General features: G+C 44.3%; 1 protein-coding gene across 1 annotated transcript; it reads right to left on the bottom strand.

Moving 5' to 3' along the window:
• Positions 1-610: 610 nt before the first annotated feature.
• Positions 611-23,255, bottom strand: LOC311128114 (oxysterol-binding protein 2-like; the record flags this gene model as incomplete). The annotated part of the gene is made up of 14 exons (XM_084160086.1): positions 611-753; positions 913-1,133; positions 1,330-1,514; positions 1,624-1,719; positions 2,119-2,222; positions 3,787-3,907; positions 9,259-9,504; positions 10,120-10,254; positions 10,457-10,526; positions 10,800-10,914; positions 11,253-11,421; positions 11,660-11,910; positions 21,299-21,504; positions 23,095-23,255. 14 exons carry the CDS (start codon positions 23,253-23,255, stop codon positions 611-613), a joined length of 2,223 nt encoding a protein of 740 aa, XP_084016212.1.
• Between the last annotated feature and the right edge of the window lie 905 nt (positions 23,256-24,160).

Below are 24,160 nucleotides of genomic sequence, written 5' to 3'. Positions count from 1 at the left end.
ACTGTTCAAATAAACCTACCATTAAAATTATAGACTGATCATGTCTTTGTCAGTGGGCAAACGTACAAAATCAGCAGGGGATCAAATACTTTTTTCCCTCACTGTACCAGCTCAAATAAATACGGTTTTCCATGCAGTAGCTATTTTCTAACTCTTTCACTCACACTCAAAATATTCTCTCATAAATAGCTATTTGTCTCTTTCACTCACGCTGTTGCACACACACAATCACTCACTTACTCACTCACTCACTCACTCACTCACTCACTCACTCACTCACTCACTCACTCACTCACTCATTCACTCACTCATTCTCTCACTCAGTGAGTGAGAAACACACAGGTGTTATGATACAGAGCATGTTTGATTAGAGAACTACATCGGGGAGGGGGTCAGATTATGTGTATATCTCAGTTCTTGAAGTTTGGGAAGTTGACATTGTTCTCAATGGAGGGCTCTGTCTTTCTCGAACACACACAAATACACATACACAGACAAAGAGCTGTCCACATCTCCATTTGTCTGCAGCATGTGGACCCTCCCTCTGCTTGTCGATCAGTCCCTCAGCTCGGCCCTCCAGTGATGATGTCACAGTCCCAGGGGCGGAGCCTTAGAAGATATCAGGGCATTGGCTCCAGTCCTGTCTGTCTTTGGACTCCCAGTATCCACCCCTGTACACGTAAGTGCTCTCCCCCGTTGAATCATCTGTCCTCCTCTCGAACCACAGTGGCTGGAAGCCCTCAAAGTCTTGCCCTAAGGAGTCAGAGACACAAACATACACAGATATTCCTCAATATGGGTAACATTTTGCTGACATACACAGTATCACAATTGTCACACTTTCTCTTCCTAGTTTCTATACTGTAATCTCTCTTGACATGTCTTATCTAGTCCTTTCACTCCCCACCTCACCTTCTTCCAGGGCTTGTGTGGCCTGTGCCTCCCTCTTCCTTCTCTCCAGCCTCTGTCGTTCCTCCAGACGCTGTTTGTGGACGTTGGCCTCGTCCCACAGCCCCGCCTCCATCAGCCGTTGGTCGGGCCTCAGGCGGCTGTCAGTGGGGGCCACGCCCTCCTCGGGCTCATTCAAGGTCAAGGCCAGGGAGGAGAAGAAGTGCATGTTCTCAGCATTCTCCCTGGGGAGTAGAGAAGGAACTGAGGTGAGACAGATAGGATGGACAGAGAGGGAGAGGGCGAGTAGCAACGGGTAGAGAGGTGGAAGTAAGAAGAGGTGCGAGGATGCAAGAAGAATCAAATGACTTGTATAAATAGGTTAGCGTGCATTATGTGCTATTAGGCTGACTTCATAATATGCAGACAGGCTGATCTTACGGAAGTGGGTATTTCTTCCACAGCAGTTTGGGCTGGAGGGTCTGGTAGACGGTCTTCTGTTTTCCCTCTGACCCTCCACATCCCCGGCTGCTTTCCACTATCTTAGCGCTCTCCATCTTTTCGTCCCAGGTCCCAGACAGGATGTGGTGGGCTGTGCCCTCGCTGTCTGCTACCACACCTGTCACCTGTAGACACAACACCAGAAGAGGGAGGAGACATTGAGGATGGTAAGGACTGCCAGTTTGTTTATATATGACAGAGACCCAGAGGACACAGGGCAAACCATAGAGTTACCTTGCGTGGGAGGTCTCTGGAGAAGTAACTGTAAGGAACAAACTTGAGGTGGCAGGTGTCCTTGGTCCTGTGGTTGACTATTTCAATGTCCCCAGACTACAGAGAGAAAAACACAGGCTATTTTATTCCAAGCCTCAGGCTGATGACTCTCCTAGCTTTACCATTATTGACATACTGTCCACAACATGCCTTACAAAATATGTATAGTTTATCAATGTTAGCAGTCTATTGTAATCATTTACTATGGATGTCATTAATCATGATACGGGACACTGTTGAAAGTGAGAATACCAGAGCAGTACATGGAGGGATGGAGACAGATGGGAGAAAACAGATTGGAGATCTGATGAGTCATACAGACATAATGAGAGACCGCAGAGGATGGCAGAAACCACGGGGCAGATTCTGCACAACACCGCACACATCTACAAACAGTATGGACAAACAGATCGAACACAAATATACAAACACACATTAAATATGTGAAAGACACACCTGGTCAATCCACAGTTTGCCTACTATGATGTTGTGCACCGTGGAGGTGACTTTGCCCCACACATAGTGATTCCCACTGGAGTGGAATTGCAGGTGGATGCAGCCTAGAGAGAAAGAGATCATTAAAATAATCCGCCAGTGGAGGCTCCTCAGAGGAGGAAGGAATGGACCATCCTCCTCATTGAATTTCATAAAAATAAAAACAGTGAAACATTAAAAAAGTTATCCTTTTTAGATAAAACTATGCTAAATATATTCATGTCACAAATAATTGATGAAAACACACTGTTTTGCAATAAAGGTCTACAGTAGCCTCAACAGCAATATGTAGGGTAGCACCATGGTTTAGCTGGAGGACAGCTAGTTTTCGTCCTCCTCTGGGTACATTGACTTCAATACAAAACCTAGGAGGCTCAATTACACAGTAATTATGACAACTTCCATAGGACATCCTCCAACCTATCAGAGCTCTTGCAGCTTGAACTGACATGTTGTCCACCCAATCAAATGATCAGAGAATGAAACTAGTACTGAAAGCATAAGCTATAGCTAGCTAGCACTGTAGTACATAACATGTGGTGAGTAGTTGACTCAAAGAGAGAGAAAGACAAATTAATTTCTTTAAAAATGAAGGAGAAGCAAGAGAGAGAGAGAGAGAGCTATATTTAGTTGTATTTTTTACACTTTCACTTACTTAGCTAGGGAATGCAGCTAGCTAGTTTAACCTAGCCAAACACCTGGCTCAAACAGAGAGGGATGCTATGTTAGCTAACTGGCTACGGCTATCCAACACTGGAACTCTTCCAAGTCAAGGTAAGCTTTTGGTTTTATTAATTTATTGCCAATGGGGCCCACCAGTGTAGCGGCTAAACTGCTTGCTGTAAACTGTACTGCATGATTGTAGTGGGTTTACTAACGCGTTAGTTCTAGTAGCTATGTTTACTATGACGTTAGCTAATATGGTGACACAACGATGTAGGCTGTGTGTAGCGGTTAGCGGTTATGATATGAAGGTTTGGCTTGGAAATGTTTTTTTGCAGACAGACAGCTGTTGTGTTGTGCAATGAAGTCTACAAGTGAAGGGAAAAGGTGAGAGGAGTAGATGTGAGAAGGAATTATATAATGAGCAAAGTGATAATGCTGTTTGTATGTGGCTGCTATGAAAGTGAACTGTGTTTGCGGGTGATCAGGGGTGTATTCATTCCGCCGATTCTGTTGAAAAACCTTTCTTAAACAGAAGGAAACAGGGATAAACATACCTGAATTTGTCCAATAGAAACTCTCGTTAGCAACTGTTTGAACTAATGATTACACCCTTGATCAGCTAGATGCAGGCAAGCGTGTGCAAGGCGGTATTGAATGTGTCACTGTCTGTCACCTTGATTACTCACATTTTTCTCTCGACCTGTGCACCTACATTGTAAACTTTCATTCGTAGGTTGTAACAACCTCATGAGCCTAAACCAATCAATGTTACATTGAGCTGGATGAATGGAATATGAATGACAGTCATCCAATATGCTGTAATAGAAATAAGGCCATGCTCATTAAAAAAACATCCTCCCTAATCTTAAACGGCACAACTGGATTTGAAATAGATATGGTACATGCTTCTGTATGTGTAACCATATTGGAGGAACATTCATGTACTGTGTATGCAGGGCTCACCTAATGGCATGACAGAAATGTATTTCCCTCTGAACTTGCTGTCGATAGTGATCTCCTGCCACAGGGTCCAGCCACGCTGTGACGTCACATGGTGGGCGGCGGCTGGGGGGTGGTGACTGACCTGAGAAAGCAGGAGGATGACATCGTCAGTACGTAGGGGTGTGAACGTTTAAATGAAATTGGGATCCTTAACGTTAAGAAAAATCTCTAACCGAAAAACAATGTTTTTTGTATTTTTTCTCCCACAGAATTAAAATCTGTGCAGTTATCACAAAAAACATTATTTTCCGTGTTATAGCCCAACTAGACGATAGAATTTCCTGGGGAAAGTTGTGTAATTTAAATAAAAAAAGAGAGGAAGAGGTGAACTTTAGGCTACTTTGGTGAATTTGCAAGACTTCCAAGACATATGCGCATGGGTTCTTTCTGCGTGCCCCCTCCTCCTCTCTCTCCCTCACCTGCTCTTTCTCTTTACTAATGATGCGAGTGTGTGTTCAGTCTTCGGTCTCTTGCGTGTAGAATATCCTATTCATTGATGATAGGCCCTGCTTTACTGAAGTTGCGAGACATTGCAAGCCAAGAAATTGAGAGATACAGCATTCCATTGCGAGTTACCGGTTTTGATTGCCGATAGATATGCCTAGTGAACGGTTCTGACTCAGTCTGCCTGGTGGCCAACCTGCCTTCTCTCTCCGTCTCTCGCTAGCTCATTATGAAAGATGCAAGTGTTTGTGAAAGTGTTCTCCGTTCCAAAAATACTGAATCTGAGGAGTCGATTCCTAGTGGAATCGAATCTTGACACTCAGAAATGAGAGTCGACGTGCAAGGAGTAGAGGAATCAATTATTTTGGAGTCGACTCTCCACCAATACGTCATCGTCGTTAAGAGTTAGAAGAATTACAGACAAATGCAAGCAACAGCAGCGAAGTCCTGTATGGCAATACTTTGAGAAGTTAAATGAGATGGAAATGCAAACTTTGCGAGGTGGAATTGAGGTACAATAATGGTACCTGACACCCTAGACCCACTTCAATTTGCATACGGCCCCAATAGATCCACAGACGATGCAATCGCCATCGCACTGTACACTGCCCTATCCCATCTGGACAAGTGGACTCCCTATGGAAGAATGCTGTTCATTGACTATAGCTCATCCTTCAACACCATAGTACCGTCCAAGCTCATCATTAAGCTCGGGGCCCTGGGTCTGAACCCCGCCCTGTGCAACTGGGTCCTGGACTTCCTGACGGCCATCAATAGCCATCACTAGCCAGCTACCACTCGGTTACTCAACCCTGCACCTTAGAGGCTGCTGCCCTATATACAGTTGAAGTTGGAAGTTTACATACACCTTAGCCAAATACATTTAAACTCAGTTTTTCACAATTCCTGACATTTAATGCTAGTAAAAATTCCCTGTCTTTGGTCAGTTCGGATCATTACTTTATTTTAAGAATGTGAAATGTCAGAATAATAGTAGAGAGAATGATTTATTTCAGCTTTTATTTCTTTCATCACATTCCCAGTTGGTCAGAAGTTTACATACACTCAATTAGTATTTGGTAGCATTGCCTTTAAATTGTTTAACTTGGGTCAAACGTTTCAGGTAGCCTTCCACAAGCTTCCCACAATAAGTTGGGTGAATTTTGGCCCATTCCTCCTGACAGAGCTGGTGTAACTGAGTCAGGTTTGTAGACCTCCTTGCTCGCACATGCTTTTTCAGTTCTGCCCCCAGAATAGGATTGAGGTCAGGGCTTTGTGATGGCCACTCCAATACCTTGACTTTGTTGTCCTTAAGCCATTTTGCCACAACTTTGGAAGTATGCTTGGGGTCATTGTCCATTTGGAAGACCCATTTGCGACCAAGCTTTAACTTCCTGACTGATGTCTTGAGATGTTGCTTCAATATATCCACATAATATTCCTTCCTCATGATGCCATCTGTTTTGTGAAGTGCACCAGTCCCTCCTGCAGCAAAGTACCCCCACAGCATGATGCTGCCACCCCCGTGCATCACGGTTGGGATGGTGTTCTTCCGCTTGCAAGCCTTCCCCTTTTTCCTCCCAACATAACGATGGTCATTATGGCCAAACAGTTCTATTTTTGTTTCATCAGACCAGAGGACATTTCTCCAAATCTTTGTCCCCATGTGCAGTTGCAAACCGTAGTCTGACTTTTTTATGACGGTTTTGGCGCAGTGGCTTCTTCCTTGCTGAGCGGCCTTTCAGATTATGTCGATATAGGACTCGTTTTACTGTGGATATAGATACCTGTTTCCTCCAGCATCTTCACAAGGTCCTTTTCTGTTGTTCTGGGATTGATTTGCACTTTTCGCACCAAAGTACGTTCATCTCTAGGAGACAGAAGGCGTCTCCTTCCTGAGCGGTATGACGGCTGCGTGGTCCCATGGTGTTTATACTTGCATACTATTGTTTGTACAGATGAACATGGTACCTTCAGGCGTTTGGAAATTGCTCCCAAGGATGAACCAGACTTGTGGAGGTCTACAATTTTGTTTCTGAGGTCTTGGCAGATTTCTTTTGATTTTCCCATGATGTCAAGCAAAGAGGCACTGAGTTTGAAGGTAGGCCTTGAAATACATCCACAGGTACACCTCCAATTGACTCAAATTATGTCAATTAGCCTATCAGAAGCTTCTAAAGCCATGACATCATTTTCTGGAATTTTCCAAGCTGTTTAAAGGCACAGTCAACTTAGTGTATGTAAACTTCTGACCCACTGGAATTGTGATACAGTGAATTATAAGTGAAATAATCGGTCTGTAAACAATTGTTGGAAAAATTACTTGTGTCATGCACAAAGTAGATGTCCTAACCGACTTGCCAAAACTATAGTTTGTTAACAAGAAATATGTGGAGTAGTTGAAAAACGAGTTTTAATGACTCCAACCTAAGTGTATGTAAACTTCCTACTTCAACTGTACATAGACATGGAATTACTGGTCACTTTAATAATGGAACACTAGTCACTTTAATAATGTTTACATACTGCTTTACTCATTTCATATGTATATACTGTATTCTATTCTACTGTATTTTAGTCAATGCCACTCCGACATTGCTCGTCCTAATATTTATATATTTCTTAATTCTATTCTTTTACTTTTAGATTTGTTTGTATTTTAGTGAATTGTTAGATACTACTGCACTGTTGAAGCTAGGAACACAAGCATTTCGCTACACCCGCAATAACATCTGCTAAATATGTGTATGTGACCAATAATATTTGATTTGATTTGATTTGGTAGTACAGGTGCAATGCTTAACCATCTGAAAGGGACGCACTGTGAAACCCAAAACATTGCTGGCAGCAGCGCAGCTGCTTTGTGAATTCACATGGAAATGTATTATTTTTTCTTATCGTTTTAACGGAAAACCAATAAAAAGATGACAGTTTAAAAGTTACGAAATGTTTTCTATTTGTCACACCTAGTCAGTGGTGTACTAGACCTTATTCTGTCTGTCTCTGGGTCTTTCTATAAACTAGGGTACTAGTGAGGATTTCCTACACTGGACAACTTGTTACAGCAGTGGATAAGTCATTGATAATAATCAGCACGTTTTTTTCATGTCATTACATTAAGATATAACGGGGGATCATAGCTATATTCAATAAAATTCACGAGTTGATTTAAAACCTATTTTTAGCTCTTTATCATGGTTGGTCTCTTGATGGATCTTTCCAAAATCGTGTGACATAAAACATTACTTTTCTGTCATTGCATTTATGGCAGTGTAAGTTGTTGAAATATCATCCATTAATCATTAATCAGTTCAATTAGACATTGAACTTGAAACATGTAAGAATCCTGGATCTAGCTGTCGGACAGTTTTTTGTAGAGATCTCAGTTTTCATGCGCACACAAATCCAAAATAATGTATGCGATTGCAAAATCGAATGCTTCTGACCAAAAGTCACCTTTCCTTGATACTTAAAACTTAAATCGATACTATCATTAATGTGGTTCTTCAATAATTATGCATAATACTTGTTGGATGCGCTTTTGGTGTCCAGCTGATTAGTTACACCTTGATATTTTCACACATCATCATCTGATCCAGGAAGGAATTCTTCCGAATGACAGTCAAGTGACGAACAGCTGTTGTGATAGAGCATGCTATACAACAACAGCCCAAGTGCTGGAAAAAAGGTGTTCCGGAAGAATGTCCAAAATATTTTGTTGTCTCATTCATTACGCCATTGAAGACAGTTGTGGCTGGATCCACGTTGGATCTAATATCCCTAGTGAATTGATGTTGATCATCTGTTGCTGTCTGCTTGATTTACAGCAGGGGCTCATTAGATTTACCAGAGAAAGCATCAAGGTAATGAGTTCGTGTTTTCATATGTTTTTGTGCCTCGGTTTGGACACCGAGTCTAGTGTGCACAATTGTTAGGATAGACGCTATTCCTATGAATTATTCTGGATATAATGACAACAAATTACATAGCCTAGTGGGCTTATTCACAATATGATCTGGTAATGAAATAACACAATTCAAGTACTGGAATAGGCCTACCTTGAAAATCAGACATTTCCTCAATTTGGTGCTTGAAAAGTCCTTGTAATTATTGTAGACAATTTATAAGTTCTCCTGCTCCCTTATAATTATCCCTGATTTCATTTTTGATCCGTTTTTGTGAGGATGTTGTTTCCCGCCACTTCAATGTTGTCGTCCTCATATTATTACAAGGACGACAACATTTAATGTTGGCTTCAACTTGGTTTTCCATACAAATCCTTCCATTAAAAAAAAGAACATGGTTTTTGGTCACTTTCTCATGATAAAAACAGCGATGGTGAGATTTAAAAGGTGAGATTAATGCTACCACTATTCATCGCTCTATTATGTGTGCCTGCGTCAGCCACATAGGCTACAGAAGAATCGCCAGGCATGCATCCAATCTATTTAGTCAGGCAATGTTCACATTATTGTCACATATTTTAGAATATCATAATTTGAATATCAATGCATTGGCAATGCATCGTTCTTCTTAGTGGTAATGGCCTACTTTTTTCATACTTTGTTTTGGGGGGGGAGGGTCTATTTTACGCCCTATATGTACAATTATATAAATTATACTATTGTTTAACATTGAGGTCCTTGAAAATTACAATTAAGAGCTTGAAAAATTTGACTTGCCAATGTTTGTATGAACTTTGCTTAAAGGGTGTATAGTCCTAAGCCTATGTTGTTGTATAGGTGGAGTTATGGGCCAATTTGTATATTTACTTTTATTCCTCATGTGGAACTGAATGAAAATCTTTTTTTATTTTAGTTTCAAACCATTTAGAAATGTTGATACCAATGTCACACATTGGTCCCATTATTTCTAGAAAGATACCTCTGTGCATCTCAGACATAAGTTTCAGAGCGAGAGAGAGAGAGAGAGAGAGAGAGAGAGAGAGAGTCTGTGTGTTTGTGTGTGTGTGTGTGCGTTGTGTCTGACCTGCTCGCAGATGGAGCGGTAGCCGAAGTCGTCCAGGCGGTCCAGCTCGTAGGTCTCCCCCAGCAGGGGGTTGAAGGGCTTGGCAGTGCGGTGTATGGTGGTGGAGTAGGAGGACACAGAGAAGGCTGCCACCAGGCACATCTGTTCCAGGGATGATTCGCAGCGAGCCGCCCGGTCCAGCAGGTCACTGTACTCCAGATCCTCAGTCAGACGCTGCAGCATCGACAGGGGCTCGTTGAAGTTCACCTGAGGTTACACACGCAGGCAGGCACACACCCACATTGGAGTTAGAGCCAACTGACATTGACTCCTGAGTTGCTGAACTGTTGCACCCGCTATAGCCCTCAAATCTGGACTTCGAAGCCATTTCCACTGCTTTGTTTCATTCTTCCCCTCTAATCAGGGACTGATTTAGACCTGGGACACCAGGTGGGTGCAATTAATTATCAGGTAGAACAGAAAACCAGCAGATTTGAATACCCTTGCTCTATAGCCACCATGGTTATTATTTTACCCTGCTGGTCATCTATGAACCAGTCTTGAAAAACAATCTGGCCGTAATGGCCTCTAAAATCTCCAACCGGTACAGCCAGAAGCGGACTGGCCACCCCTTGGAGCCTGGTTCCTGCCTTCTACAGAGTTACCCCTTGGAGCCTGGTTCCTGCCTTCTACAGAGTCACTGTGCTTCTGCCTCTGCATTGCTTAGGCTGGGTATCTGTAAAGCACTTTGTGACAACTGCTGATGTAAAAAGGGCTTTATAAAATAAATGTGATTGATTACTAGAGCTTGCATTTAATACACACACACTACATAGTGCAAACACTAGTACAGACCGCATAGTCAGTTCTCCTTTCTCTTACAGGCATGGGAATCTTGGACAGCTCCTTGCCAATGCAGTTCTTCATGATGCTCCACAGGTTGAGGGAGTAATTGGGTTTGTCTGGGATACGGCTGCGTCTAACTCTGCGAAGCTGCATGTTGTTGGAGCCAGCGTCCTGAGAACAAATACATGTCAAACAGTCAGGTAAGCTGAGATATTATAGGATAGACCTCAACAAATCTTATCTCACCCTTAAGTATTGTATCATACAATCCCTTAGGCCCTAAGGTAAGATACAGGGTAAGATAGAGTTGTCCATGGTTTACTAAGGCTCTGTATGTAAAGGAGTGGTAAAGAGCAGAAGCCTACAGGCTCACCTTCTCGTCGTGGCTCCATTCATTATTGGGTAATCCTCCACTCATGATACTCTGGTTACTGCCTGAGCGTCTGAAACACAAACACACTATGACTACCGTATACACAAAACACAGTATAATGAATTCATTAGACATAAAGAAGTATAATTAATTACACTAGCATCGTCATATTACATAGCTATATGAATGAAATCTACTTGGCCCCATGATCAGTAGAAATGAGGTCAGTGACCCTGACTGAGAAAAGAAAAGCCACATACTCTCACGGCTCCGATGCAATTTAAGTAACATTTCAACAGCAAGCTTCCTTCATCAGGGTTTCATCCCAGCGACCCTGACTGACCTGTGCTGGGTGTGGTCAGTGGCGGTCACTGTGATGAAAGCAGGGGAGTCCTCCATGGCATCAAAAAACTCTGTGTCCTCATTCTCATCCCCCTCCTGCGTCCTCTCACCCCCGTCTGCCAGGGACACAAGATCATTACAGTTTGAGTTAAGTGTTTTTGTTTGTGTAGATCGGATTTTCTAACCTGAGTGCATGTATGATATAAATGAAATTCTGAAAGACAAACCAGCGACATCATCACACTATGATGCAGTGCCTACTGTGAGTGCAGTGCCAGGGATGACCAAAGGAGGGCCAGCTTCTTGTGAGATTCCAATCCATACCAAGCAATAAACTGCACCAAACTACCTTTACAGTAAGAGCTTAAACCATAGACAATGTTTTCTAATCAGTTGCACTATCAAATATGAGAGGAGAGAACCGACTGCTTGTTTGTGTGTGTGTGCCTCTGACCTGGGTGTGTGCTGGGAGCCTCTCTCCAGGCCCTCTCCAGGCTGTTGTGCTGCTTGGCTAGCTGTTCAATAGTCTCCTCCAGGTGGTGGCGCTGTTCTCTCTCATACTGCAGGGCTCTCTGCCACTTCCGGCTGTGTGTCTCCGCTACGTCCAGGAAGTCCCGACAGGCCTGCAGCCACAGAGGTGACAATACATCAATAACACATCTACAGAGCATAGCTCTACCATACAGTCAATTAGTAATAAACACTTATATATATCATGGTATTAAGAGTTCTTAATGTTGTATTGATTAAAGCATTAGATTGACTACTAGCATTGGTCATACTGAACGGTCGATTGAAGTAGCCGGTAGGCGTTGTACTGAAATGTTAGCAAAGTGTTAGCAGCAGTGAGTCGGTCCTCACATTGATCATAGCATTGGAGGTGATGCGGAAGAGTGTAGCACGCTCGTTGACGGTCTTGAGTTTGTCGGTGCCGTCAGTGGCCGTGCGCAGGTCCTCGAGCTCGCTGAGGGATCGCTGCAGGGCGGTGCCGTGTTTGCCGATTAGCTCGTTGCAGGTGCTCAGGTCGTCCAGCTTACTGGCCAGGTTCTTCAGTGCCCCCTGGGTCAGGGCCCGGTCCGGATGGGGCACGGGGGCCTCGTCTCCAGAGTCATCTGCAGACCAGACAGATTGGAAGGCAGAGTTAGAGGGTGCAGCACTGGGTTACCATTCATTCAGGCATTTGCTTACGAAGCCAGATTCTTAGAATAGCACTTATAGCTTGATTCAGTCTGTAAGTGGAAGACATTATGATTGATTTTGAGGGTGGAAAGTGTTATTTTCTTTCATGCCCTAGGACGGTCACACTCATTTAAGTTTCCATTATGTACCAAGAAGATGAGGCAGAGATACTGCGGACACTTATAATTGTGACGCACGCAGATATAAAACAACTTCTCACTGACAAATAGACATGGAGACAAAGGAAAGGGAGGGATCGATGGAGAGCTATTACGGAGATGTGAAATCACGTATAGGAATAGATGGAGAGAGTGTGAGTGTGGGGGATGGAAAGAAAGATGCAGAGAGATAAAGATATATTAACTCTACACACTGTCGTTGCCCCCAACCCCCCACCCCCACCACCCCCCTCGCCAGCAGAAAGCTGTGAATTACATTTCCACGGTTGCCATGGAAACACAGGCCCACGCAATTGCAGGGCTGGGGTTATTTTTAGCAGCGGAGGGAGAAAAAGGATGACGCACTTCACTTCCCTCTGCTCACTTCCCTCTGCTCACGTCCCTCTGCTCACTTCCCTCTACTCACTTCCCTCTGCTCACGTCCCTCTGCTCACTTCCCTCTGCTCACGTCCCTCTGCTCACGTCCCTCTGCTCACGTCCCTCTGCTCACTTCCCTCTGCTCACGTCCCTCTGCTCACTTCCCTCTGCTCACGTCCCTCTGCTCACGTCCCTCTGCTCACTTCCCTCTGCTCACGTCCCTCTGCTCACTTCCCTCTGCTCACGTCCCTCTGCTCACGTCCCTCTGCTCACTTCCCTCTGCTCACTTCCCGTGTTGGTATGAACGGGGCCATCAGTCACAGGCAACTGAGAGGAAATAAATAGGCCAGTACCAGCAGACACAGACATATTCCTGGGGAGGGATCATTATATGGACCTTGAGGAGCCCAGAGAAAGGACTTCTCAGTGAGAGAAAGAGCAGCAGTGTTACAGACATCTCAGAGCTGCTGGAGTCTGGTGTCTGAACACCCGCCATGGTCACCTAGGTCTCCCTAACCCTGCCATCTGCATACTACAACAACAACAAAGTCACCTAGAGTCTACATCATTGACACTTCAGAACTCTAACGTACTACTGACACTACAAGTGATATCTACAAATAACTTTCCAAAACCATGACTCTTTAAATGGAGAGATATAAATAGTAGGCTTCTCATTTGCATAGGGATATTTCTACAACTGGGTCAAACTGTTGTGACTCCAGTGGTTGTGAGTAAATGTCAGCATAAACAATGTAAATATCACAAATGCCTACAGTAGGTCCTACCGCAAAAACCCAGATCTGGGCCAAATCCATCATCTTCTGCATTTGCCTGCTTCACGTGACACATGCATTCATATATAAGCTACAATCTCCCATTCAGGCAGGTAGGTTTTCTGAATCTAGGCCAGTGTCAGGCAGATAGCCTTGGAGCACCAGTGCACAGTGAAGAACTAAAAATGAGAGAGTAAAAACTCCTTCAGGCATCTGCATTGGTCCGATGACCCATATACAGCACAGGGGGAGAGAGAAAAATAAGAGTGCCCAGGAGATATATATCTCTCTCTCACTCACACACACACACACACACACACACAGATACATGGTAGTGCTATGACACCAGGTAGTTTACAACTGCATCTACATAGTCACCAAAACATGTCTGTATGAAGAGGCACACCCCTGCTAAGACACATACTGTGATAATGTAGTCTAAATGGACTGTGAGTAATATCTGCAATACATTAGGACAGGAGGAGGGCTGCATGGTGTGTTTGTGTGTGCGATCGTTAAGTACACATCAGTCACACGTCAGCAGATAATTGTTGGAGATTGCGCTTGTTGGCCCTGATCCTGAGACATCTGAATGACTTGTGTGTGACTCACTATGATCCACCCCTACAGCTGATGGAGAGGGCACCCACAATAGGGACGGAGACAGAAAAGATGCCAGGAAGAGGAGAGACTGCTGCTGTTACTAGAATACAATAAGACCCTGACAGATGATGTAGATCGCAGCAGAGCTACAATCCATTTAAAATAACTGCCGTGCAAATCTATTATCACCTATGATGTCATTACTGAAGACCTCTGTAGTTATAATAATCAATCATCCAAAACCCGATCACACGCAAACACACACATAGCCTATATAGCCAGTACACTCTTGCGCTCGTAAGCACGCTCGTACACGCACACACAAATGACTTCAGTAAACCCCAATCTAAACCCCAATCTGGTGAACTTCTGATGGGACAGAACAATACCAGAACAATATCAGTCACTGTTAGGATTTACAGCTCCTTAATATGGTGGCAGCTCCTTACTGGTGCCCAACCTCAGTGACCAGGGAATTAGAGCAGAGACCATAAGACTGATACTCAATTAAAATCCACAGCTTTGGTAGAGTAATGTAGTTAGTTACCTTTCAGTCGGTCAACTCGGTACAACACAGCTTTGTGAGAGTAATGTAGCTAGTTCCCTTTCAGTCGGTCAACTCGGTACAAAACAGCTAAGGGGAGTTTGTACACTAGCGCCCTCTACTGAAGAACATTAGAATCACGCCTGACAAGGCCAATGAACACTGTGCCTCACCGGAAGCCCACCTTCCACAGGGGATAAATCCACTTCAGGGTCTACAAATTCAGAATGCTCACGAACAACCGGTTGTTATAGTCAGTGCACCCGGGCGATTGGTTCACCTCCATCAACCTGAAGGACGAGTACTTTCATGTGGCCATGTATCCCCCACACAGGAAAGTTCCTGAGTTTCCATTTCAAGGCAGTAGCCTACGAGTTCTGGTCCTCCCTTTCAGGCTTTCCCTCTCGCCTCACACTTCCACTAAAGTTGTGGAGGCGAGTTTGGCACCTATGCAGTGTCTGGGGCTCAGTATATTGGACTACCTGGACGAATGGCTGGTGGTAGCGGAGTCGAGGGAGCATGTGGTGTTACATGCATCCATGCTGGTTTCCCATGTTCAGTCTCAGGGTTTCATAGTGAATCAAGAGAAGAGCTATTTGACTCCATCTCAGCGCATTCCGTCTCTGGGTCTCGAGTTAGACTCAGTCGAGAATCGTGCCTTCTTGTCCCCGCAGAGAGAGGCCGGTTTACGGCTTTGCTTGGTCCAATTTTGGCTAGGTCACCTATTGCATTTTCACCCGTGCCTGCACCTATTAGGGATGATGGCTTCTATGATAGCAGTGGTTCCCTCTGGGCTGTTGCTGATGCGACCTTTCCAGCAGTAGGTGATAGACACTCGCTTGGACGCATCAGCCCACCTAAACGGCTCACTCCAGGTGTCCCCGTCCTGCCTACAGGCTCTGGTTCGGTGGAGGGACCCGTAAGGTGATCACAACAGATGCTGTGCGAGGGAAGCTTAATTCGGTTGTGGACAGTGTCGCACATCAGTTACCTGGAGCTTTTGATGGTGTACATAGCACTCATGCGCTTTGTCCCGTTGTTGGCCGGCCAGCATGTGCTGGTGAGGACCGACAGCGGGGCAGTGGGAGCGTACATCAACAGACAGGGAGGGGTGCGGTCTCGACCCCTCTTATCCTTAGCTCACTCCCTACTGCTGTGGAGCAGTGCACACTTTCCCTCGCTCCGGGCGACGCATCTTCCCAGGCGGCTCAACATAGATCTTTGCGTATGGTCGGCTGTTTTTCTCAATAAGGGACCTGTGCTCTGCTGGGAACGGATGCTCTCACGCACCAGTGGCCTCGGACGCTAGTGGCCTCAGACACTCCTTTGCACATTTCCCCAAGTAGACCTGATTCAGCCCATGCTGGAGTGGGTGCGTCTGGAGGTCTTTGATCCTTGTGGCTCCCCGTTGGTCCAAATGACCTTGGTTCGCGGAGATCATTTGCCTTTTAGGCGGGGACCCGTGGCAACTCCCATTGCGCAGGGACCTGTTGTCCCAGGCACATGGGCAGGTCTGGCACCCACGGCCAGAGATTTGGAGTCTGTGGGCTTGGCCCCTTAAAGGTCCAATCTTATGGCAAAGGGTTTACCTTTGTAACGCTAACACTACTATACAGTCCGCAAGGTCACCCTCCACGAGAGGGTTGTATGAGTATAAGTGTTCGAGCTTTGGTGACAAAATAAAGGAATTGTTCCTTTTCAGAGCTCTCTGGTGGACATTTTTATGAAGGTGTATATGGCAGCTATTTCAGCATGTCATGTGGGAATTGATGGTGCCGCTCCAGCGGCTCATCCCCTGGCGGTGCAGCTTTTACAAAAGCTGTGCGCTGTCTGAGGCCAGTTTGTAAACCTATTGTGCCCACTTGGGATTTGGCTTTGGTTTTTGATGTGCTGTGTGAGCCCACTTTCAACCGATGGAGTCTGTGTATCTGAAGATCCTCTCCTACAAGACCGCCCTGCTTGTGGCTTTAGCCTCAGCTAAACGTGTTGGAGATCTCCACGTGTTATGCATTCACCCCTCCTGTATGAAGTTCGCCCTTGGCGACTTGAAGGTGACATTGCGTCCTAATGCGGCCTTCGCCCCTAAGGTCATGACTATGTCCTACAGGTCTCTAGCTTTTGAGCTTTTCGCTTCCTCCGTTTGCTTCTGAGGAGCAGTGGAGGTTACATGCCCTGTGTCTGGTACAAGAGCTACGCATGTACATTGAGCGAACCAGGGGTGTCCGTTTGTGTAACCAACTTGTGTCTGATTTGCTAATCCGACTCATGGCAGAGCGCTTTCTAAGCAGCGTCTCTCCCACTGGATTGTGGAGGCTATTTCTCTGGCATATGACAGCAAAAAGGCAGGGATTACCTAACGGCTGGGGCAGAAGAGAGTCATTAAGCAGCGCGCAGATTGAACAATAACCAGGTACCGCAGGTTTTCATTACGGGCTCTGGGTGGTCTGCAGTGGGCCATTTCATTTGTTGTCCGCTGGGGTCGGCTTAGGGATTGATTTCATGTCCCCATAGCTATGATGTTAGACTGAAAGGGAAGGTACAGTTATGACTATAACTACTGTTCCCTGAAGGAGGGAAACGAGGTAGAACACGTTTGGCCTCGCACTGTCTAGTTCTGGGCTCAGTGAAGAGCGATACTGAATTGAAGGAATTAATCCGTTCATTGGCCTTGTCAGGCGTGATTCTAATGTTCTTCAGTAGAGGGCGCTAGCCCGCGAACTCCCCATAGCTGTGTTCTACCTCATTTCCCTCCTTCAGGGAACAGTAGTTATAGTCATAACTGTACGTTTACTGACATAACCATTATTGCACCATCAGTGTCCACTGTACTGCATTTCTGTAGTGTAAGCAGTCTTTCTGAGCCATGGGAAAATGTAAAACCATCTAAATGGGCTCAGACCCTTCAAATCCTGTTGACTTAGCCTAGCTTTAATTGCTACATATGTTTGTTTGGCTGCACCGACCCTAGCCACTTGCCAGGCTGTTATTGTAAATAAGAATATGTTGTAAATAAGAATTTGTTCTTAACTGACTTGCCTGACTCACCATTTGCCAGACTGTTAGAATTTGTTAACTGACTTGTTAAATAATGGTCAAAGCAACAGAGGACTTTAAAGTTCAAACCCATGTCCATAAACACACAAGCATACACAGACAAACAAACCTTCCAGAGGGTAAGACTACTGGGGACAGAGGCAGAGGCCCACCCCTCTCCTATGAATGCAGAGCCCCGAGAAAATCAGTCATAAACCCTATCTGTAGAAAAACATGCTTTACATTTAATAGACCTATTACCACCATTATCTCTCATATTTAGGTCAGTTCAAATCAGTAAGGAGGAAAAAGAGGGAGCTTTGACTCAGCATCTCCGCCAAGAAAAGCGAACATATAAAAGATGCCAAATAACAAAGTAGCAGGTAAATCACACTTGTCCCATTGTGCAGCTGAAAAATTAAACAAGGGCCCCAATGAGGTTGATTGGTGTTCAGCTCATCAGTCTTGTGCAACACTACTGGGAAATCTATCACAGTTCATAGACACACACACTAGTAAAGTCCCATCCAGAAATAAGCCTACCCCACTTACTGTCAAAGTGAATTAGCATGACAAAAGAAAAACACATTACATTACAACACAGGGAATGAATCCACACACACACACACACACACACACACACACACACACACACACACACACACACACACACACACACACACACACACACACACACACACACACACACACACACACACACACACACACACACACACCCCTCCACTATAGCTTACTTGACATTTCTGTCCTCAATATAATTATTGCAGGTAATAAATACTTACAGAGGAAAATTCATTACGGAGGCTGCATTCAAATCTCTTTCTCTTCTCCTTACAGTGCAGACGGAGAGAAAATTGTCTCAATGTAAATATGAAGCAACCCTCCCTCTCTCTCCCCTGCCTCTCTCTCCTTCACCTTCTCTTGCTTCCTCCTCTCTTTCCCTCTCCATAGCGGAGTGGGAGGAGGAGTTAAAATGCTGGAAGATCACTTCATTCAACTCTGGCTGTCGTCATATTCAGAAAAAAGGGAGAGGGAGGGAGAGACAGAGAGAGGGGTAGAGAGGAAATTCGAGAGCAGGTACACTACCGGTCAAAGGTTTTAGAACACCTACTCATTCAAGGGTTTTTACATTTACATTTTAGTCATTTAGCAGACGCTCTTATCCAGTGCGACTTACAGTTAGTGAGTGCATACATTTTTCATACTGGCACCCCGTGGGAATCAAACCCACAACCCTGGCGTTGCAAGCGCCATGCTCTACCAACTGAGCTACAGGAGGCCACATTGTAGAATAATAGTGAAGACATCAAAACTATGAAATAACACATATGGAATCATGTAGTAACCAAAAAAGTTAAACAAATCAAAATATATTTTATATTTGAGATTCTTCAAATAGCCACCCTTTGCCTTGATGACAGCTTTGCACACTCTTGGCATTCTCTCAACCAGCTTCACCTGGAATGCTTTTACAACAGTCTTGAAGGAGTTCCCACATATGCTGAGCACTTGTTGGCTGCTTTTCCTTCACTCTGCGGTCCGACTCATCCCAAACCATCTTAATTTGGTTGAGGTCGGGGGATTGTGGAGGCTAGGTCATCTGATGCAGCACTCCATCACTCTCCTTCTTGGTAAAATAGACCTTACATAGCCTGGAGGTGTGTTGGGTCATTGTCCTGTTGAAAAACAAATGATAGTCCCACTAAGCCCAAACCAGATGGGATGGCGTATCGCTGCAGACTGCTGTGGTAGCCATGCTAGTTAAGTGTGCCTTGAATTCTAAATAAATCACAGACAGTGTCACCAGCAAAGCACCCCACACCATGCTTTACGGTGGGAAATACACACGCGGAGATCATCCGTTAACCCACACCGCATCTCACAAAGACACGGCGGTTGGAACCAAAAATCTCCAATTTGGACTCCAGACCAAAGGACACATTTCCACCAGTCTAATGTCCATTGCTCGTGTTTCTTGGACCAAGCAAGTCTCTTCTTCTTATTGGTGTCCTTTAGTAGTGGTTTCTTTGCAGCAATTCGACCATGAAGGCCTGATTCACACAGTCTCCTCTGAACAGTTGATGTTGAGATGCGTCTGTTACTTGAACTCTGTGAAGCATTTATTTGGGCTGCAATTTCTGAGGCTGGTAACTCTAATTAACTTATCCTCTGCAGCAGAGGTAACTCTGGGTCTTCTATTCCTGTGGTGGTCCTCATGAGAGCCAGTTTCATCATAGCGCTTGATTGTTTTTGCGACTGCACTTGAAGAAACTGTCAAAGTTCTTGACATTTTCCGTATCGACTGACCTTCATGTCTTAAAGTAATGATGGACTGTAATTTCTCTTTGCTTATTTGAGCTGTTCTTGCCATAATATGGACTTGGTATTTTACCAAATAGGGCTATCTTCTGTAAACACCCCCAGTTTCATCAAAGCGCTTGATGGTTTTTGCGACTGCACTTGAAGAAACTTTCAAAGTTCTTGAAATGTTCCGTATTGACTGACCTTCATGTCTTAAAGTAATGATGGACTGTCATTTCTCTTTGCTTATTTGAGCTGTTCTTGCCATAATATGGATTTGGTCTTTTACCAAATAGGGCTATCTTCTGTATACCCCCCTACCTTGTCACAACACAACTGATTGGCTCAAACGCATTAAGAAGGAAAGAAATTCCACAAATTAACTTTTAAGAAGGCACACCTGTTAATTGAAATGCATTCCAGGTGACTACCTCATGAAGCTGGTTGAGAGAATACCAAGAGTGTGCAAAGCTGTCATCAAAGCAAAGGGTGGCTATTTGAAGAATCTGAAATATAAAACATATTTTGATTTGTTTAACACTTTTTTGGTTACTACATGATTCCATATGTGTTCTTTCATAGTTTTGATGTCTTCACTATTATTCTACAATGTAGAAAATAGTAAAAATAAAGAAAAACCCTTGAATGAGTAGGTGTTCTAAAACTTTTGACTGGTAGTGTATGTGAGGGAAGATGGAAATTAGATGTGAAAGAGTGAGTAGAAGAAAGTGAGTAGGCGAGAGAGACTGGGTCGCCATTACAAACGGTCATTTTGCACCATCCTTGGCAGTCACCCTAATTTCCACATACCCACGAAGTGCAAATCAGAGACCTGGACTGAGACCAGCAATTGGTGGAGTCATAGCTCAGAATTAGACAGTTCAATCAAGCCAATTTATTTTTTCAATCAAGCCAATTTATTTTAAAGGACACTAGAGCAGTGTGCCCACTTAGCAATGCAATGTGCAGAAAGGCCACATGATAGCATTGGAAGATTTTAAGGGAACAGACAACAAACCACCAAAATAATTATATTTAAATGTTGCATTATATATAGAGAAAACTGGAATACTTGTCCCATTTATTGAGCAAGTGCACCACCTTGTGGTTGATGCATGAATGACACTGGTAACCTTGACATAGAATGCTACATTAAAATGTGTTTACCTCAGGTCCTAAACCTTATAATTTTCAGAAAAGTAGTGGATGCTTTAAAGTTTAGTCACTGTCCCAATATACATTTTCACCTTGAATGAGAAGAAAGCACTAAGGTCAAATATCCCAGTGCGTCTCATATTGGTTTGACATCATTTTTTCATAATCTATAGTCCAATTCCTTTCAACAGGGTCACAAATCAATGTGTTCTGTACAGCAGTATAGCCACAATTAATATAGTTTTGTCCTACTTTCCTTATTTCTAAATATATATGAAGCTAAGCATTCTTTATCCACTCTCCCACTTAAAACCTCCCAATCCTCCCAAATATGATTTCCTCTGGCTCGCACCTGATTGGTGCATCATGTGAGTGGTGTTGGCCTTAGCCTGTTGGAGAGCCGAGACCCAGCGCTGACTCTCCCCATCGGAAGTGGCCTTCAGGTGGTAGTTCCGCCCTCCGCTGGTCAGCACCAGGTGGCAGGCGTCACCCACTTCAATGTGTGCCGTCGCCAAGGTGATGGTGCCACGGCAAGTGTGGGCCATCTCTGCCTGAGTCCTAATGCACAGAGACACACACACACACACACAAACACACGTACACACACAGAGACAGGGGAGAAGAGGCTGCTGACTACATCTAGTTCTAGAAAGACAGAAATGACACATAACAGGGCATGCATACACGCACAAATCCACACACATGCAATGTTTTAATATTTCATAGAAGTATCTCACGGTTTGTTACACCTGCATACTTGAGCATAGCTGATGTGAGTGCTTGTAAGTGTGTTCGTGTGTGCATGTCGGTGCAATGTGCATGCGTTGGTTAGGGCATAAACTCTTTATACAGTGGTGGTACTCAAGAGTACAGTTACATAAACACACATGCCACAGAGGAGAGGGGAAAGAGAGAGAAAGTATAGTTAAATCTACAAAGGAGCAATGCATAAAACCCATTAGGCTATATACAAACACAGTGAACACGACAGCTCCTCCATTAGGCTCTAAGTCTGTGTTGAAACGGTATGCCCTCCAAGGAGCCTTGGGGAGGCTACAGTTGCTGGAGTATGTCTGTGGTACTGAATGACTGAATGGAAGTTTTTGAATTCACCACCAGTCCTTGCCTCTGTGCATTTCACTTTCTCTATCTGTGTCCATCTCTCTTTGTTGTGAATGACGTAACAGCAGAGCCGTGCATTCCCATCCGAGACTGTAGGGCAGCCGGGGTAAGTGCTGATGCCCAAGTGTGCCCGCACGCGCACACACACACACACGCACACACACACGCACGCACGCACGCACACTTATGCAGAATTAAAGTGCATAACATTGATTGACATCACTCACTATTAACTGGTTTTAGGGAAGTGTGCCTAACAACTGGCCTTTACTGAATCAGTGGACCACACATTCACACATTTCTAAAGCATCATGATGCATCAGGTAAAACATGTCATACATTATCATCATCATACTGAAATGTTAGGACGTAGGTAGGTCCCCTACTTGTTACATAGAGCATACTACACTACATACAATGACAGTCATTCCTGGAATAGAAGATATCTAGGTATAAATAAGTAAAAACTGTTCCAAAATGTTATCTAAAAATCTAAAATATTATTCACAGCTTCATCTATAACAATTCTCTACATGAAATTTGCCAAAATATCAATGACTATATCATATATTGGCGAAAATATATATTCACTCATTTGGAGTCTGATACATTTCTAGCTAGCTAGATATTTTGGGGGGTTTGGCTAATTGTGTCCAGCTAGCTCATTCTGCATTTATGCCATGTCATTGACTGTGACTAGAGAATTGCCTTCCTGTGGGAATGGGTTGAAGCTCATGGCATGCTGTTCTCAATTGCCACATAGCTAAACAGATAAGATACTTGTTTTGGTGAGTAATATTGGCATAACTAGCTAGCTAGCTAAGTTAGTTAAAAAGCTACGGCATTTATATTAATTATGCACGTCAAGCACAGTCTAGACTGTCAACTACATGATTCATCTAAAATTACAGTCACTATGGGATTGGTTTGAAACTGCACTTGACTTTGCTAGGAGGATTAACGCAGTGCTAGCTAGCCTGATTTGACGTTTAACAGTAGATAGCGTAGCTAGCTGCTATCAATTACCTGTAATATGACAGAAGGCCGTTGCTAAGGACGAACCAGCGGCGTTGGTAGCCCTTCAAGTAGTTAGTCCATTTATACAGCCAGCCTTTGTAGGTGTCAGACCCCGCAGGTTGCCCCCCTGAAGAAGTAGGGGAAGGCAAACTCTTCACCGGTTCACTCATTTGCCCCACTGTCAGCGGTAGATGGAGTCAGAGCAGAGGAATCAACAGCTGTAGCTAGCTCTGTGTGGAAGGATGATACTGCTAGCTAGCTTGCCTATGAAAGACCAACACCGCACCTGCTTCACCCATCAAGTAACGCCGACGAGATAACCCACTGTAATAGCTATTAGTAGTTCAGCTAGATGCAGGGGTTGCCACAGGAATGGAGAGCGTGTTTAACCCTCTCCCCTAACCTAGCTGAGCCTTCAGCAATGGTCCTGATGAGAGTAAGGGGCGTGTGTGACGTAAATAGTGATGGGGAGTCGACTCCAAAATAATCGATTCCTCAACTCCTTGCCCGTCGACTCCCGTTGTCGACTCTAATTTCTGGGTGTCAAGTTTCGATTCTGCTAGGAATCGACTCCTAAGATTCAGTATTTTTGCAACGGATGAAACTATTTTCCGTAGTCTACTTCGAGAACACAAACTCTCGCATCTTTCACAGCAAAGAAAAAGCGAGCTATCGAGGGAGAGAGAGCGATGGGAGGGGCACAGCCAGGCATAGGTAGGCATGTACAGTAGGCTGAGCTATTCTACACACAACAGACCGAAGACCAAACACACACAAGTGTTTTTTATAGGGAAGAGGAAGAGGAGCAGGCGAGGGAGAAAGAGGATCGGGGCAGGCAGAGAGACAGCCAGAACATCGCAAAGCAGCGTCCCCGCTAAACTTTTCGGAAATGTCAAGTTCACTTTCACCATAAACACAGTCAGGTGCAAATACGGTTCAGCAGCTCAAATCAGCAGGATATGGGGCATTGTTGTCTACTATGGAGGGATCTAAAAAATAATCATTATAATCACACTTCATCAATTTAAATATTATGGGGAGACCTATACATTTAGCAGCCAAACACGAGTTATCA

Source organism: Coregonus lavaretus (assembly GCF_964263955.1).
Source record: "Coregonus lavaretus genome assembly, chromosome: 4".
NCBI lineage: Eukaryota > Metazoa > Chordata > Actinopteri > Salmoniformes > Salmonidae > Coregonus > Coregonus lavaretus.
Note: the sequence above shows the minus strand (reverse complement) of the source record. Positions and strands in the feature narration are given on the sequence as shown.